The sequence below is a fragment of the Pongo pygmaeus genome, chromosome 3 (genome assembly GCF_028885625.2).
Source record: "Pongo pygmaeus isolate AG05252 chromosome 3, NHGRI_mPonPyg2-v2.0_pri, whole genome shotgun sequence".
Classification (NCBI taxonomy): domain Eukaryota; kingdom Metazoa; phylum Chordata; class Mammalia; order Primates; family Hominidae; genus Pongo; species Pongo pygmaeus.
In genome coordinates, this window is record NC_072376.2 from 39,532,791 (window position 1) to 39,550,585 (window position 17,795).

Below are 17,795 nucleotides of genomic sequence, written 5' to 3' on the forward strand. Positions count from 1 at the left end.
CATATTGGTCAGGCTGGTCTTGAACTCCTGACCTCAGGTGATCCGCCCACCTCGGTCTCCCAAAGTGCTGGGGTTACAGGCATGAGCCACCATGCCCAGCCAGTTCTTTAAAAATATTTAGTATTTTATTGATATGAAATACAATAAAACTTAAAGGGGAAAAAAGCCCCTATAATATATATTGAACTTTCATGAGTGCTGTGGAACACCTAGGGTATGCTCTCAAAACATTTCCTGTTGAGGTTTTGCTCTGCATGAAAGAAAACTTTTGGTTTGAGAGCAATAGAGTGTTCATGTGTTTGATGAAGAACATCATTGAAATATTACTTGGTTATTCAAAGTTTTTATTGATGTCAGTATTGTTAGACCACAAAACCCAACCTGCTTTTTGGTACATCCTGCCAACTTGAAAATATTTGATTCCAGATGACTTCTCTTAGATAGTGTTGTCTTCAGTGACTGTTGCAGGGTGGCAGACCTGTTGTTAAGCATCCTCCTTTTGTGCCTGAGTTCCTCCACAGGCCTCTGTTGTCCACTGCACACTGGGACCAAGGCAAGGAGTTCCACCTTGAAGATTCTTAGGATCCACACCTGTGCTCATGTCATAGCCTCAAGAGCTACAGCTGATGTAGGGATAGAGGTGCCCAAAGGATGGTGTGCAAATGCCAGTATCTATTGTTTCTTCACTCTCTAGGACAGCAGAGGAATGTATCAGAATGTGTTGATACTCCTCTGAGAAGTTGAAATGTTACACATTAAATTCTGTTGTTGTGAACTTCGTAGAATGTTCAGTTCCTTATTTTGAATATCATTTGCCCACTCTTTATTGTGTGCCTTCACTGAGTTACAGGTTTGCCAAAGTAATCGATCTTCTTGGTCCTTAGAATGGGTGGCCAGAGCTGACTAGCTGTTATGGTTGCTCACTTCCAGCTGGCTATAACTTCCTCTGTTTACCAGTGTCGTGTATACATGTCACTATATTTTGGGTTGATATGATATGAAAAAGAGTGGGAAGCATTGAGTCAGTTTAAAATTATACACAGACTGGCTGGGTGCGGTGGCTCACGCCTGTAATCCCAGCACTTTGGGAGGCCGAGGAGGGCGGATCACCTGAGGTCAGGAGTTCAAGACCAGCCTGGCCAACATGGTGAAACCCCGTCTCTACTAAAAATACAAAAATTAGCCAGGCATGGTGGCGGGCGCCTGTAATCCCAGCTACTTGGGAGGCTGAGGCAGGAGAATCGCTTGAACCTGGGAGGCAGAGGTTGCAGTGAGCCAAGATTGCGCCATTGCACTCCAGCCTGGGCGATAGAGCAAGACTCCGTCTCAAAAAAAAAAAAAAAAAAAATTATACACAGATCATTACTCTTTTAAAATATTGCTACATTAACACATACTATTTCTTGCAATGACGTGAAGATGTATTTTACAATTTCAGAGTTGTGTTATATTTACAAACTGAAAATTAAAAAACTGTTCCCTTGGTCTCTGAGGTAAATGTAACAGAGTGAATAATGTTTAATTTATACATTTATTGTTGAGAGTATGACAGTATTTATACTACTTTATAGATCCTTCCTTGGTTGGACATACTGGGCTTGATAATTCCGAACAAAAATCATCTCAGAGAACAGGCAAAAAATTACTGAAGACTTTAACAGCATCTGAAATGCTACCTTTATTGGATCATTGGAATACTCAAACTAAAAAAGTATCACTCAGAGAAATAATGTCAGAAGAAATTGCCTTACAGGAAAAACATAATTTGGTATGAATTAATATAAATATTAAGCTACTGTCTCTGATTCTGGTTTATTGTGTATGTTTACTTTGTGATTTTTTTCAAAGTATTTTCTAGTCTAGAATCCATATTTAACCTGATGGAATTTAATGTTAAAATTGAAAACTATTTTAAGTATAATTTGAAGCTGGAGGTTTTTGCTTCAGGGAAATTAGTTAATACTCAACTATAAGCCATCCATGTTAAGTTTGTGTTGTTTTAGATTTAACTTTATAGGTGATTGAGCTGCATCTTTCTTTTTCTTTACCTTTTTTTTTTTTTGATACATGGTCTTGGCTCTGTTGCCTACACTAGACTACAGTGGTGTGATCACAGCTCATGGAAGACTTGACCTCCAGGGCTCAAGCGATCCTCCTACCTCAGCCTCCTGAGTAACAGGGACTACCATGCCTGGGTATTTTTTTTTTTTTTGAGATGGAGTCTCGCTCTGTTGCCCAGGCTGGAGTGCAGTGGTGTAATCTTGGCTCACTGCAACCTCCATCTTTCGAGTTCAAGTGATTCTCCTGCCTCAGCCTCCCAAGAATCAGGGACTACAGATGTGTGCCACCATTCCTGGCTAATTTTTAGTAATTTTAGTAGAGATGGGGTTTCACCATGTTGGCCAGGCTGGTCTCGAACTCCTGACCTCAAGTGATCCACCTGCCTCAGCCTCCTAAAGTGCTGGGATTACATGCATGAGCCACCATGCCTGCGAATTTTTGAATTTATTATAGAGACAATTTTGCCATGTTGCCCAGCCTGGTCTTGAGTTCTGGGGTCAGTGATTCACCTGCCTTGCCCTCCCAAAATGCTGGAATTAAAGGCATGAGCCACTGTGCCTGACCAGCTGCATCTTCTTCTTCTTTTTTTTTTTTTTAATTTTATTTGTTTGAAACAGGGTCTTGCTCTGTTGCCCAGGCTGGAGTGCAATGGTACAATGGTACAATAAGGCTCACTGCAGCCTCAACTCAACCTCCTGGGTTTAAGTGAGCCTCCTGTCTTAGCCTCTCAAGTAGGTGGAACAACAGGCACGTGCCACCATGCCTGGCTACTTTTATTTTTTGTAGAGAGGGGGTCTTGCCATGTTGCCCAAGCTGGTCTTGCACTCCTGGGCTCAAGTGATCCTCCTGCCTCAGCTTCCCAAAGTGCTGGGATTACTAACACGAACCACCACGCTCAGCCAGCTGCATCTTTTTCAGCTTTTAATATTTACCTCTATTTTTTTATTTCTATAAAAAACATGAAAGAAATCTTATTTAAAGATAATTATATATATTAGTAATAAGAAATGTCTGTCTTACTATTAAAGATGTCTATCTTTGAGAAAATTTTTTTTTTTTTTGAGACGGAGTCTCGCTCTGTCACCCAGGCTGGAGTGCAGTGGTGCGATCTTGGCTCACTGCAAGCTCTGCCTCCCGGGTTCATGCCATTCTCCTGCCTCAGCCTCCTGAGTAGCTGGAACTACAGGTGCCTGCCACCACGCCCAGCTAATTTTTTGTATTTTTTAGTAGAGACCGAGTTTCACCGTGTTAGCCAGGATGGTCTCGATCTCCTGACCTTGTGATCCACCCGCCTCGGCCTCCCAGAGTGCTGGGATTACAGGTGTGAGCCACCATGCCTGGCCAAAACAAAATTTTTTAGAGAAAAATTTTAGAAACTTATGAGTTTGAATAAAAAAATTACTCTTCCTTTTCAAATAGAACCTTCACTTTACTTTGAATTTTATTTTTGGTCTTTATTTCAAAATATCTAAATATATGAAGCCATACGTGCAGTAGATTTCGTTTGGATTTCATCTTACTCTTTTCTGGAATTCTGAAAATTAGTATTAAAGAATTCCAGGTCAAAAGGGAAAACATCTTAGAGGTTATTTAGTCTAATTCTCAAGGGAAAAAAATAATTCTTAGATGGTATTCTTAAAACATTTTAACACTTTCTTATTCGTTTGACTGCACAAAGGAGCACCTTTATATTTGGCTGTAATACATCCAGTTAAGGCATGGGGATTCCTATTCCTTCATATTTATTTTTTAAATTTATCTTGGTTAACTAAATTAGAAATATACTGCCATTCCCATCTTTGTATCCTAACGCAATCCAAGGAATAACCTCTTTAGTAGATCTTAAAATTTTAGTGTCCTGTCAAATAGCCTCTTCAATTAATATATGTAATATATGTATTAATTTGAGGCAATGAATTTTCTTTTTTCTTTCTGTTTTTTTTTTTTTTGTTTTTTTTTTTTTTGAGTCTCGTTCTGTCACCCAGGCTGGAGTGCAGTGGTGCGTTCTTGGCACACTACAACCTCCACCTCCTGGGTTCGAGTGATTCTCCTACCTCAGCTTCCCAAGTAGCTGGGATTACAGGCATGTGCCACCATACCCAGCTAATTTTTGTAATTTTAGTAGAGATGGGGTTTCACCATGTTGGCCAGGCTGGTCTTGAACTCCTGACCTCAAGTGATTCGGCCTCCCAGAGTGTTGGGATTACAGGCATGAGCCACAGCGCCCAGCCAGCAATGGATTTTCTTAAAAAAAAAAAATAAATAAATAAAATAAGGGAAGCCTAACACTTAGCCTTAAATAGTGTGATACTTTCTATTGAAATGCCATTTTCCACTATTAAAACTTGTCTTTACAGTTCTACCCTCCCTTTAATATCTTGATGTAATAGGTGAACAAATGAGCATCTTTTGACTTCACAACTTACTCCTTTGTTTTGCTATCAGTGATTTTTGCTTGTTTTTCTTTTTGTTTTTTTTTTTGAGACACAGTCTGGCTTTGTTACAGGCTGGAGTGCGGTGGCACCATCTCAGCTCACTGCAACTTTGCCTTTTGGGCTCAAGCCATCCTCCCACCTCAGCCTCCCAAGTAGCTGGGACTACAGGTGCGAGTCACGATGCCCTGCTAGTTTTTGTTTTGTTTTGTTTTGTTTTGTTTGAGACAGAGTCTCGCTGTGTTGCCCAGGCTGGAGTGCAGTGGCACAGTCTTGGCTCACCGCAACCTCCACTTCCCAGGTTCAAGCGATTCTCCTGCCTCAGCCTCCCAAGTAGCAGGAATTACAGGTGTCTGCCACCACGCCTGGCTAATTTTTGTATTTTTAGAAGAGATAGGGTTTCACCATGTTGGCCAGGCTGGTCTCAAACTCCTGAGCTCAAGCAATTCACCTGCCTCGGCCTCCCAAAGTGCTGGGATTATAGGTATGAGCTACCACACCTGGCCTTTGCTTGTTTTTCTATAGATTGGGTAATATAATAGAAGCTGGTTGGCTTTGTCCCAAGGATACCCACCTTTACCTTTACATGCAGCCTCGGAAAGATAATTTTTTTCTTTCTTTTTTTTCTCGAATAGAGATGAGGTCTTGCAATGTTGCCCAGGCTGGTCTCGAACTCCTGGCTTCAAGCAGTTCTTCTACCTTGGCCTCTGAAAGTGCTGGGATTGTAAGTGTAAATGACACTGCACTCAGCCAGATAATTTCCTAATGCTGTCCTCACTCTTTGTCCCCAAAGGAGAAATATACTTTGTATATATTTTTTAAAGCAAAAATATAACTTGAGACATAATATATGAATAGAATAATTAATTTTAAGATGATTAAGGTTACAAGGTTTTAGTTCATTGATGAAACCTCAGAATTTATAGTTTAGAAACTATGACCCGATAGATTGGTAGAAAATCTGATTATTGAATTTTTTAGTAAGTTTAGATTACATGCATATCTTAAGTAAAATGTGAAATATTTTAATTAATTTTTTTTTTGAGACTGGGTTTCACTCTGTTGCCCATATTGGAATGTGCAGTGGCGCAGTCTCCTGGGCTCAAGCAATTCTGTCACCTCAGCCCCTCAAGTAGCTGGGACCAGAAGCACACATCACCACGCCTGGCTAAAAATAAAATATATTTTTAGTATAGATGGGGTTTTGCCATGTTGCCCAGGCTGGTCTCGAACTCCTGGGCTCAAGCAATCTGCCCACCTTGGCCTTCCAAAGTGCTAGGATTATAGGCATGAGCCACTGCACCCAGCCAGAAATATTTTAAATTCTTCAGGTAGCTTGTTTCCATCACTCCTGTTGTATGTTCAGCTTTATCACTCCTTTTTAGTCATATTGTCACCTCTTGTGGTTCCTCTTTTATTGCTGTTTGGTGTTATAAATGGCCTAAGTATGGTTAAGCTTTAAAATAAATAACAATTCTAGCATTTTCCCAGATTATTTTGTTTATTTATTTTTGATACAGGGTGTCACTCTGTTGTCCAGCCTGGAGTGCAGTGACTTGATCTGAGCTCACTCTAGCCTTGACCTCCTGGGCTCAAGCCATCCTCCCACCCCAGCTGGGACTCTTGCCATCACACCTGGCCAGTTTTTAAAAAACAATTTTATGTAGAGATAGAGTCTTGCTATGTTGCCAGGTTGGTCTTGAACTCCTGGGTTCAAGGAATCCTCCTACCTCAGCTATTGTAATTTTTAAATTTAGGAATTTTCAGTCATTTTATTGCCTTTGAAATTGTATAGGAAGTTATTTTTCAGACATCAGCATTTTTGTAGCAAACAAAATTATTTTGTTGCATCACAATGTTGACAAATTGCCACTTTAAGAATATTTATTATCATCTTTGGTTAGAATTAAAATAGCATGTTTTTAGGAAAGTTCTTTTGGTCTGACAGTTTAGAGCAGATCCAAATATGAAATGTGAGTAATAATATAATTCTTATACAGTTATTTTGGAGTAAATATATTTGTGAAAAACTGAAAAAACAATTGTGAATTCCAAGATTTCTGTCAATCTGAATTTGCAGCTTGTTTGTACACTAGTTTCTGCCCATTGAGGAGAATATGTTTTGAGGACGATGTTCGCAGCATCACACAGTGTCACTTTTATGAGGACCCATGGGGAAATTTCTCTCAGGTCTCAGTACCAGAAAAAGCTGTACTTTTCCTGAGCAACTGGTTTGTTTTTATTTTATGGACACTGAGAATCTTTGTTTTCCCCTTTGCTTTGGCCACTAAGAGTCTCAGAACTAAATTTGTGGCCTACTTTTAGCAATTGTACAGGATTTTGTGGCATGCATTTATATACTAATACTGCTAGCCTTATCTTATATTTTATCTTTATTTTCTCAGACTTCATTTATTTATATCCTGTTTATGTGTGTGTATGTATATATATGCCTCTATATCTTCATCCTTTTAATGATTCAATGTGTTGGATATGCATGTGTGACAGTATGTGTATATATATTTACATACAGATGCCCACACATACATGTATACATGTGATTGTGTGTGTGTGTGTATATTTATGAGCAACTTCAAATACTTTGCAAAAAATGGGATATAAATAAATAGTGCAAGAGTACTCATATTACTAATTTCAGCCTTTAATCAGTAAAGAAAGTCTGTGATTGCTTTTAAATCATCAGTAGTTTTGCAACAAGTTAACCATGCCTTTGGTCAGTGTTTCTAGTATTATACATTTCATCTTGAACATGATTTTTGTGTTTTTGTTTTAGAAAAGGGAGACCCTTATGTTTGAAAAAGATTGTGCTACTAAACTAAAGGAGAAGCAGCTCTTTAAGATATTTCCAGCCATTAACCAAAATTTTCTGGTGGACATTTTCAAGGACCACAAGTGAGTGCTAGAAGGATTGTCTGTAGTTTCTACTCTGATGTCACTGAAAGCATGTGCCATGTTTATTTTTCTGATAACAAAAATAATGTTAAGTCTACAGTAGTCTCTCCTAATCTGTGGGTATTATTCCAAGACCCACAGTGAATGCATGAGACCATGAATATAACTAAACCCTATATATACCCTCTATATACTATGTTTTTTTCCTGTAAATAAGAATTGATTTACAAATTAGGCACAGTAAAAAATTAACAACTATAACAATAAAATAGAACCATTATAACAATATATTGTAATATAAGTTATATAAACATGGTCTCTCTCTCTGTGTCTCAAAATACAGTTGTCCTTCAGTATCTGGGAGATTGGTTGCAGGACAGAAAATCTTTACCATTATTGTTTCTGAGTTTTATGTTTTATTTAGGGAGTCTGTTATGTCCTAATATTATAAAAGTTTTTCTTTATTATTTTAAATGTCTACCTTTTTATGTATGTGGTATGAGGTAGAGATTTATAAATGAGCTAGAGATTTAACTTGTCTTTCCAAATGACTAACCAAATGAATGGATCATCTTTGCCCACTTATATAAAACATAACCAGTAATACTACATTCCCAAATATATATTTTGAGGACTTTAATTCCATTGAGCTATTTGTTAGATCCTGAGTTGCCACCATGTTGTTTTAATTATTGTAGTGTTATGTTAGTTATATCAGGAATGCTCTGGTTTGAAAAATACATACTTTTGATCATGTATCTTTCTTAAATTCTTCACAAGAGCTTGTTTTAAATAGGTACTTGTTGAGAATCTTTTGAGAATCTAATATAGATTTTGATCTTTAGTTTATTAATATATTTCATATCAATCACAATAATGGATTTCTGGAATAAAACCTACTTTACTTTCAGATTTTTTTTTTCCTTTAATGCAGGTAGGAATTGATTTACTAATTCATTGGGATTTTTACAGTAGTAGTGAAATGGTGATGGTCTGTGATTTTTTTTCTGTTCCTGGGCTATTTTTGTCAGATTTTGGTTTCAGTGTTTTATTTGGTGTCAGGCTTAATAAAACAAACTGGCAGCCCGCCATTTTTCCCTCTGCTATGGAAAGTTTAAAGAACTTAGTACTTTGAGGGTTCTGGGCTTGTACCTTCTCAGAGAGAGAATCTTGGTTTATTGGTCAAAGTCTATTTTATGCTGTCTTATCATTTATTTTTACTGATATCTTTCTCTTAAAATTTTTAGTGTATTTTCAACTCTGGTTAGTTTATTTCCTTTCAGTCTTTAATAACATACATTTAAGGTATGAATTTTTCTCTATATGTTTTGATTTTGATACATATTTTAATTTTCATTATTTTCTAAATCTCAAATTTTAGTTTGATTTTCTATTTACCCTGGAATTTCTTTCTCTTTTTTTTTGAAACAGAGTCTCACTTTGTCTCCCAGGCTGGAGTGCAGTGGTGCCATCGCGGCTCACTGCAGCCTCCGCCTCCCGGGTTCAAGTGATTCTCCTGCCTCAGCCTCCTGAGTAGCAGGGATTACAGGCGCACACCACTACGCCTGGCTAATTTTTGTATTTTTAGTAGAGACAAGGTTTCACCATGTTGGCCAGGCTGGTCTCGAACTCCTGACCTCAGCTGATCCACCCACCTTGGCCTCCCAAAGTGCTGGGATTACAGGCGTGAGCCACCTTGCCTGGCCAATTTTTAAGGCATATAAAAACATGAGTGAATTTTATGTTTAGACTTGGCCCCCATTCCCAAGATACCTCATTATGTATATACAGATATTCCAAAATTTGGAAAGATCTGAAATCTCAGCCACTTCTGATTCCAAGTGTTTCAGATGAGGAGTAGTCAACATATACTTTTTTTTGTGTGTGTGTGTTTGTGTGAGACAGGATCTTGCTGTTGCTCAGGCTGGAGTGCAGTGGCATGATCTTGGCTCATTGCAGCCTTGACCTCCTGAGCTCAAGTGATCCTCCCACCTCTGCCTCCCAAGTAGCTGGGACTATAGACATGTGCCACCACGCCTGGCTAGTTTTTGTATATTTTTTGTAGAGATGGAGTTTCACCATGTTGCCCAGGCTGGTCTTGAACTCCTGAGCTCAAGGGATTCTCCCTCTCTTGGCCTCCCAAAGTTCTGGGATTACAGGTGTGAACCACCGTGCCCAGCCCAGTCTATACTTAAGAATATTTGTTCTCTGCTGAGTGTGCTGAGTTCTAAATATGTCACCTAAATCAAATCTTTAAAGGTAGTATTCCAATCCCTAATTTTCTTATTTATTTTTGCTACCTAACTTGCTATTTTCTGAGAGTTTTGTGTTAAAATCTCCCAGATGCCAGAGGGTGATGCTAGCATATGGCCACTCCTGTTCTATGAGTACCTAGGGCAAGAGGCCTGAGGTGAAATAGCTCAGAGTTGTGCTTCCCCAGGCAAAGGAGGGGGCTGGGTATGTCCTTTCTGGGGATGGCCAGTGATTGGTCAGCCAGGCCCCTCATGTTAGGTGGCTGATTGCCTCCATTTGTCTGCCAACGGTTGGCTGATTCTCTCAGCTAGCAGTAGGTTCAGCTTCATCCTGGTAAGAAGGGTAGGTGGGCTCAGTTACTACAGTATGTGCTTGAGGTGTAATCTTCTAGGGCTGTTTGCCTCAAACAACATCAGGGCTGGAGACTGACTTCCAGCAGGTGGGTGATTTTAAGGCCTAGAAAGGATGTGGATAATTGTTGGTAGCATCCAGCCCCTGATACTGATATCCTTTGTGTTGAGCATATCTGAGGCAGCAAGATGAGAGGGGAAGTGGAACTGGTAGTTGCACATGGCTTCCCTTCAAGGGTTGTCTTTAATAAATTGAAGAATAGCAAAATACCACATTATTTTGGATAATTAGTTTACCAAATTTCTTTCCCTCTTTCTTTCTTGCTTTTCTTTCTTTCTTTCTTTCTTTCTTTCTTTCTTTCTTTCTTTCTTTTTCTTTCTTTCTTTCTTTCTTTCTTTCTTTCTCTTTCTCTCTCTCTCTCTCTCTCTCTCTCTCTCTCTCTCTCTCTCTATTTCTCTTTCTTTCTTTCTTTCACAGAGTTTTGCTCTTGTTGTTCAGGCTGGAGTGCAGTGGCACCATCTCGGCTCACTGCAACCTCTGCCTCCTGGGTTCAGGCAATTCTGCCTCAGCCTCCCAAGTAGTTAGGATTACAGGCACCCGCCACCACGCCCGGCTAATTTATTTTTGTATTTTTAGTAGAGACAGGGTTTCACCATGTTGGCCAGGCTGATCTTGAACTCCTGACCTCAGGTGATCCACCTGCCTCGGCCTCCCAAAGTGTTGGGATTACAGGCTTGAGCCACCGTGCCTGGCCTAGTTAACCACATTTCAAAAAATATTCGTATATGGTCAGTTCCTCAGTATCTGGTCAATGGAAGAGGTGAGAGACATAAATAGTGTGAAATACTGAGCAGCATATAATCTTTTTGAATGATTTTCTTTAGATATTGGAACGTGAGTGTATCAGACATTTGTTGATTTGCAGAATTTCATTCTACAGATAATATAGTATCAACCTCAAGATATGACTGAGTAATGCAGGGATGAGAGGTAGGGTAGTGCTTAACTTTTTCTTTTCTGTATCCCCGCTTAGAATTTGACTAAAATCCCATGGTAAAAGTAAATGTAGAATTTGACACAGTAAAAATGTCAGCTTAAAGGTCTATTGTCTGTGTTTGATGTTTGAAGGAAATGAAGTATAAATCCAACAGAGGATTTAAGAAGAATAGGTGATAAAATGAAAGAAAGATTTGTTGTGGCTAATCTGCCTGGAATAAAGGATTAGAAATTGAATTACCTATCTATCTATCTATCTATCTATCTATCTATCTATCTATCTATCTATCTATCTATCAATCAATCTATCTAATCTGTCTATCATCTATCTATCTAATCTATCTATCTATCTAATCTATCTATCATCTATCTATCTAATCTCTATCTATCTATCCATCATCTTTTTTTTGAGACAAAGTCTTGCTCTGTCGCCCAGGCTGGAGTGCAGTAGCACTATCTCAGCCCACTGCAACCTCTGCCTTCCGGGTTCAAGCGATTCTCGTGCCTCTCAGCCTCCCGAGTAGCTGGGATTACAGGCGCGTGTCACCACACCCAGCTAATGTTTGGATTTTTTGTAGAGACGGGGTTTCACCATGTTGGCTAGGCTAGTCTCTTAACTCTTGACCTCAAGTGATCCACCCACCTCGGCCCCCCGAAGTGCTGGGATTACAGGCATGAGCTACTGTGCCTGGCTGAATTACCAATATACTATCTTTTGGCATTCATTTTTTGAAAATTAGCTTTTGAGAACCTATTATTTGATAGTTTCCTTCTGATTATTATTGATTTTTTTTAGATATACCATGAGCATTTAATTTCAAGGTTGAAAACTTAAAAGTAAGCCAGTTTTTCATATTCGTGTAAGATATTTGAAGATTGCTTGTGTTAATGTCTCCACACAACTTATTTTCATTTATTGACATTATGTTTCTACTTAAATTTTCTACAGCTATTCATTAGAACACACAGTACAATTTCTTAACTGTGTTCTTGAAGGGGACCCTGTAAAAACAGTTGTAGCCCAAGAGTTTGTTCACCAAAATGAGAATGTCACATCTCATACTGGCCAGAAGGCTAAAGAGAAAAAGGTACGGAGTTACTAATTTTTTTTTCTACAAGGGTAGATAATTGCACATAAAAATATAATTGGTTCATTGAGTATAATAATTTAATGATTATTTCTCACCATTTTGACTAGACTGGAAATTTAACCACCAATGGCATATTTGGCTTATAATATCTGTGCACTCAAAATAATGAATTTATAGCTGATTTTTTTCTTCGTGTGCATGATAAACAGGCACTTGAATTTCTGCAACTTCTGTATACTCTGACACAGTAGAGTATGTGGTTTAATTGAATAGCAGTAATATGGTGGGTCTTAAATATAAACATGTGGGCAGAAATATTTAGGCTTTTGGGAAAGTGCCAAATTTTTTCCCAAAGTGGCTCTACCATTTTATATTTCCACTAGAACTGTATGAGGGTTACAATTTTTCCACATCTTCACGGACATATATTATTATTTAACACCTGTCTTTTTATTATAACCATTGTAGTGAGTGGAAAGTTGTTTTAAGAATACCGAGGATTTGTTTTAATCAGGTATGGTAAGACGTGCAGACATGGAAGTGTCGTGAAGGAAGTTTATCATACTCACAGAGTTCTGGAAACAGGAGGTATGGCTTGCTACCCAAGGCCACATGGGGAGCCAGCAGGATTGGTCAGGAGGCAGAAGGAGTAGGGGGGAAATGTGGGCAAAAGCCTGTATTTTGGTTTCTGTGGGAAGGTGTGGGTAAGGCAGGGTAAGCAGGTTTAGGATTGGCTAGTTTAAATAATTTCAGCAGGCTCCGGGGCATAGGGACTACCCCTGGTTGTCTGATACTCGGGGGCAGGTGGATAGTGCCCTGGAGTGGGAGAACTCCATTAAAGGAGGAAGTTGGAGGCATAGTTTCTGGATTGGTTGGTTTCCAAATGAAAGGCGTGCTCCCAGACAGGTGTTTGTTATCTCTAGGAATTAGCTAAACCTGAGGGGGTTGTGAGAGTGGATGGAATGAGGGGGCAGAGGGAGCAGCCTCTCTGGTGTCATGAAGGCTGCAAAAATGCCAGTGCCAGAATACAGAAAATAAAAGACATGGTTAATACAGAAGTGGTGTCTTATTGTGGTTTTGATTTGCATTTCCTTGATGACTATTGATGTTGAGCATCTTTTTATGTGCTATTGGTCATTTGTACATCTTTGGAAGAGTGTTCATATCCTTTGCCTGTTTTTAAATTGGGTTATTTGTCTTTATTGTTGAGTTGTAGGTGTTCTTTATATATTCTAGATACAAGTCCCCAATCAGACATGTGATTTGCAGACATTCTGTCCTTTCCATAGGTTGCCTTTTCACTCTGTTGTTTCTGTTGTGACACTGAAGTCTTTTAAATTTGATGTAGTCTAGTTTGTCTACTTTTGCTATGTTGCCTGTGCTTCATTGCCAAATCCAATGTCATGAACTTTCCTCCTGTATTTTCTGTAGGAGTCTTATAGTTTCAGGCCTTTCATTTAGGTCTTTAATCCATTTTGAGTTAATTTTTGTATATGTTGTGAGATAGAAGTTTAAGTTGATTCTTTCGCATGTGGATATCCAGTTGTCTTGTACCATTTGTTGCAAAGACTATTCTTTCCCCATTGAATTTTCTTGGCACTCTTGTTGAAAATGAATTGGCCATAGTTGTAAGGATTTATTGCTGGACTCCTAATTCTATTCCATTGATCTGTATGTCTATCCTATTGCCAGTACCACTTGTCTTGATTACTGTGGCTTTGTAGTAAGTTTTGAAATTGGGAAGTGTGAGTTTTCCAACTATGTTCTTTTTATTTATTTATTTATTTTAAGAGATTTTGGCTATTCTGGTGCCCTTGGATTTCCATGTGAATTTTAGGATTAGTTTGTGAATTTCTGCAAAGAAGCCAGCTAGAATTTTGATGCGGTTCGTGTTGAATATGTAGACCAATTTGAGGAGTATTGCCAATTAACAATATTAAGATTTTCAATTCATGAAATGGAGTATCTTTCAGTTTATTTAGGTCTTCTTTAATTTCCTTCAACAATGAGCTATAGTTTTCAGAGTATAAATTTTACACATCTTTTGTTAAGTTTATTTCTAAATACAGTATTTTATTCTTTTTCATGCTATTGTAAATGTAAATGGAATTATTTCTTTTGTTTGTTTTGTTTCTTTCTGGTCTGGAATTATGTCCTTTTTAAAAGTTTATTTTTTGATATTACTTTTAAATTAAAAAGAGACGAGGGTCTTGCTATGTTGCCCAGACTAGTTTCAACTCCTGGACTCAAGCAATCCGCCCGCCTCAGCCTCCCAAAGTGCTAGGATTACAGGCTTGAGCCACCTCACCTGGCCTGGAATTATGCATTAATTTTATTTTTGGATTGTTTATTACAAATACATAGACATGCAGTTGGGTTTTTTTGTATTAATTTTGTATCAGCATTAGGCTTTTTTTTTTTTTTCTTGAGACAGAGACTCACTCTGTCGCCCAGGCTGGAGTGCAGTGGCACGATCTCGGCTCACTGCAATCTGTGCCCTCTGAGTTCAAGCGATTCTCCTGCCTCAGCCTCCCGGGTAGCTGGGATTACAGGTGCCTGCCACCGCGCCCAGCTAATTTTTTGTATTTTTAGTAGAGACGGGGTTTCACCATCTTGGCCAGGCTGGTCTTGAACTCCTGACCTCGTGGTCCACCCACCTTGACTTCCCAAAGTGCTGGGATTACAGGCGTGAGCCACCGCGCCAGGTGTAGCATTAGGCTTTTTTTTTTTTTTTTTTACATTTTTTTCTTCTTTTTTTTTTTTTTGAGACAGGATTTCACTGTGTTGCTCAGGCTGGAGTGCAGTGGCAGGATCACAGCTCAAGTGATCCACCCATCTCCCCCTCCTGAGTAGCTGGGACTACAGGCATGAACCACCACACCTGGCTAATTTTTGTATTTTTTTAGAGATAGGGTTTTGGTTGCCTAGGCTGGTCTCGAACTTCTGGGCTCAAGTGATCCATCTCGGCCTCCCAAAGTGCTGGGATTACAGGCATGAGCCACCACGCCCAGCCTTATTATTTTATTTTATTTTATTTTACAGAATCTTATCATCCTGCAATTCTTATTAATAAGACCACTCGGGTAAATTATATGCTCCCTTTCTTCTTTGAATGTTTCATTGTCAGTTAGTTGGTATTTAGGACTTAGGTAATTTTGATTTTCATATGATCTGTTAGTGCTACCACTGATGCCTCTGCCCACCTAGAAAACATGCTGTCATGGATAGATAGATGCAGCATATTATAAAAATGCAGTGAGTGTACACAAGATGATTATGAGACCTTATGGGCCAAATTGGCAATAAAGTTACTTCTCCCTCCTGATAATATGCAAGGCACTGTGAGTCATTATGGTAATGGGGGTGATAAGAAGGTGTGCTTGCTCAAAGTGGGAGATGATTGGAAATGCCATCAGAAAGAGAGTTTTTGTGAGTTATGTAAACCTTGGCCAAAATGTAAACTTTAAATTATTCTGGAAATTATTTTTGCACTTATTCTCTTAAATTATCATCTGTAGTTTCAAAACTCAGACCACCAATGAACAGTCTTTTCAACTGCTCTGGTTCCTTTGGATCATGGCCCTCCTCTCCCTGGTGGTGGTGGCGACGGCTGGAGTTGGGCTGGGGGTGACCGGGTGGTGGTTTTACCTCCATTTTGAGACTGGACTCGCCTCTTCCAACTTGGAGTTCAATATCCCTAATTGTATTTTGATAATTTTAGAGAACTCTTCAACATCTCCTAAGAGTGGTTAAAGAAAGGGTAACCTTAGCGGCATAGAAAAGTTAATGATAGTCGATAAATGCCTGACTTACAAGGTAGACACTGCGGAGTTTCCTGAGGAGAGAGATGAAAATATACGACAGCCCAGTTTTCATGTGCGTTTTGTGAAGGTATAAGGCATGAGTTTTTTTTAACTTTCTGTGTGTGTTACTTATTGTTTAATATCTTATAGCCAAAGAAATTAAAAGAGACTGAAGAAACACCAAGCGAACTGTCTTTCCAGGACTTTGAGTACCCAGATTATGACGACTACAGAGCAGAGGCTTTCCTTCACCAACAGAAGAGGATGGAGTGCTACAGCAAGGCCAAAGAAGCTTATCGGATAGGGAAAAAAAATGTCGCCACCTTTTATGCCCAGCAGGTAAAGTGGAAAACTGATTATATATTTTTTGTCAGTTATAATAGCTAAATACTCTTGAAGCAGATAAGACACCCATATTGTGGCTAGATTAAGTTATTCTGGGGAATGTAGTAGTTATATAAGTGATACAAATAAGGTATCCTAAGGAATGTATGGTTCTGAGAATTTCATCTCCTGCTGTTTTGAGCATTTGAAATGCTCAGTTTCTGTGGTTGCTTTTGCATTTACTGCTTATGTGAATTACAGTTTATTCCGACAGTCCATATTTCTGGCAGCAGAATATTAATATTGGCCATCTCGGAGTGAGATTAAAGGGGGTTTGTGCCTTCTATCATGTTTGAATTTTTGGTAATATATCACTTTCATAGTAGAAAAATAACTAATTTTTTTAGGGAAGTAAAATTTCTACCTGGGCTCATTTAACATATTATAAGAAACTTGCTTTTTTTTTTTTTTTTTTTTTTTAAAGATAAGGTCTTGCTCTGTTGCCCAGGCTGGAGTATAGTGGTGCAATCTCGGCTCACTGCAGCCTTGACCTCCCAGGCTCAGGTGATCCTCCCACGTCAGCTTCCCAAATAGCTGAGACTACAGGCACGCGCCAGCAGGCCCAGCTAATTTTTGTATGGGGTCTTACCATGTTGTCCAGGCTGGTTGTGAACTCCTGAGCTCAAGTAATCCTCCCATCTCAGCCTCCCAAAGTGCTGGGATTACAAGTGCAAGGTACTACTTCTGGCCAGGAATCTGCTTAACTTTTTATGTTTGTGTTTCCATATGGGTTACTTCTTTGTGATTGAGCAGAGAAGAGTATCAAACTGCTATAGGCCTGTGAGCCCTAACAGTAGTCCTTGGGGGATAGCTTCTGGGGTAGGTAACTACAAAATGTTGAAGGTGAACGCCAAGATGAGACCCAGCATTATTAAAGGATACACAAAGAATAAACCAGTGGTTCCTTCTTGAGATGGTGTATTAGAGTTCTCTAGAGAGACAGCCCAGTAGGATATATGAAAGATAATTTATTAGGGGGAATTGGCTCTCACAGTCACAGAGGTGGAGAAGTCCCATAATAGGCCAGCTGTAAGCTAGAGAACCAAAGAATTCGATAGCATAGCTTAAAGCCAGGAGTGTAGCGCAGTCGAAGTTCAAAGCCTCAGAACCAGGGATACTGACTGCAGACCCCAGTCCAGGGTCAAAGGCTCAAGAGCCACTGAGAGGCAGCTGGTGCAGGTCTCACAGTCTAAAAGCTGAAGAATGTGGGTCTGAATTCCAAAGGCAGGAGGAGAACATCTGCCTGTTTGTCTTAGCCAGCCCCCGGCTGCCCACGTGGTTGGTGCCTGCCTGCATGGAGGGGAGGTCTTCTTTCTGTCCACTGACATGCAGGTCAGTCTTCTCTGGAAACACCCTCAACAGACACACCCAGAAACAATGCTTCACCAGCCATCTAGGTATCCCTCAGTCCAGTCAAATTGATACCTAAAATTAACCATCACATGTGAGGATCGTATTTAGTTAAGTTTCCCACTTTGACGACTTTTGGTTCAGAAAATGTTAGAAAGAAT

At 39.3% G+C, this 17,795-nt stretch overlaps 1 protein-coding gene across 10 annotated transcripts in view; it reads left to right on the top strand.

The window, feature by feature from the left end:
• Nucleotides 1-17,795, top strand: part of N4BP2 (NEDD4 binding protein 2) — a 102,002-nt gene that overhangs the window by 71,956 nt on the left and 12,251 nt on the right. For all 10 annotated transcript variants that reach the window (XM_063664483.1, XM_063664481.1, XM_063664484.1 and 7 more), the window contains 4 exons: nucleotides 1,572-1,768; nucleotides 7,288-7,406; nucleotides 11,956-12,094; nucleotides 16,051-16,239. In XM_063664483.1, coding sequence (XP_063520553.1) covers nucleotides 1,572-1,768; nucleotides 7,288-7,406; nucleotides 11,956-12,094; nucleotides 16,051-16,239 — 644 coding nt within the window. The remainder of the gene's footprint in view (nucleotides 1-1,571; nucleotides 1,769-7,287; nucleotides 7,407-11,955; nucleotides 12,095-16,050; nucleotides 16,240-17,795) is intronic.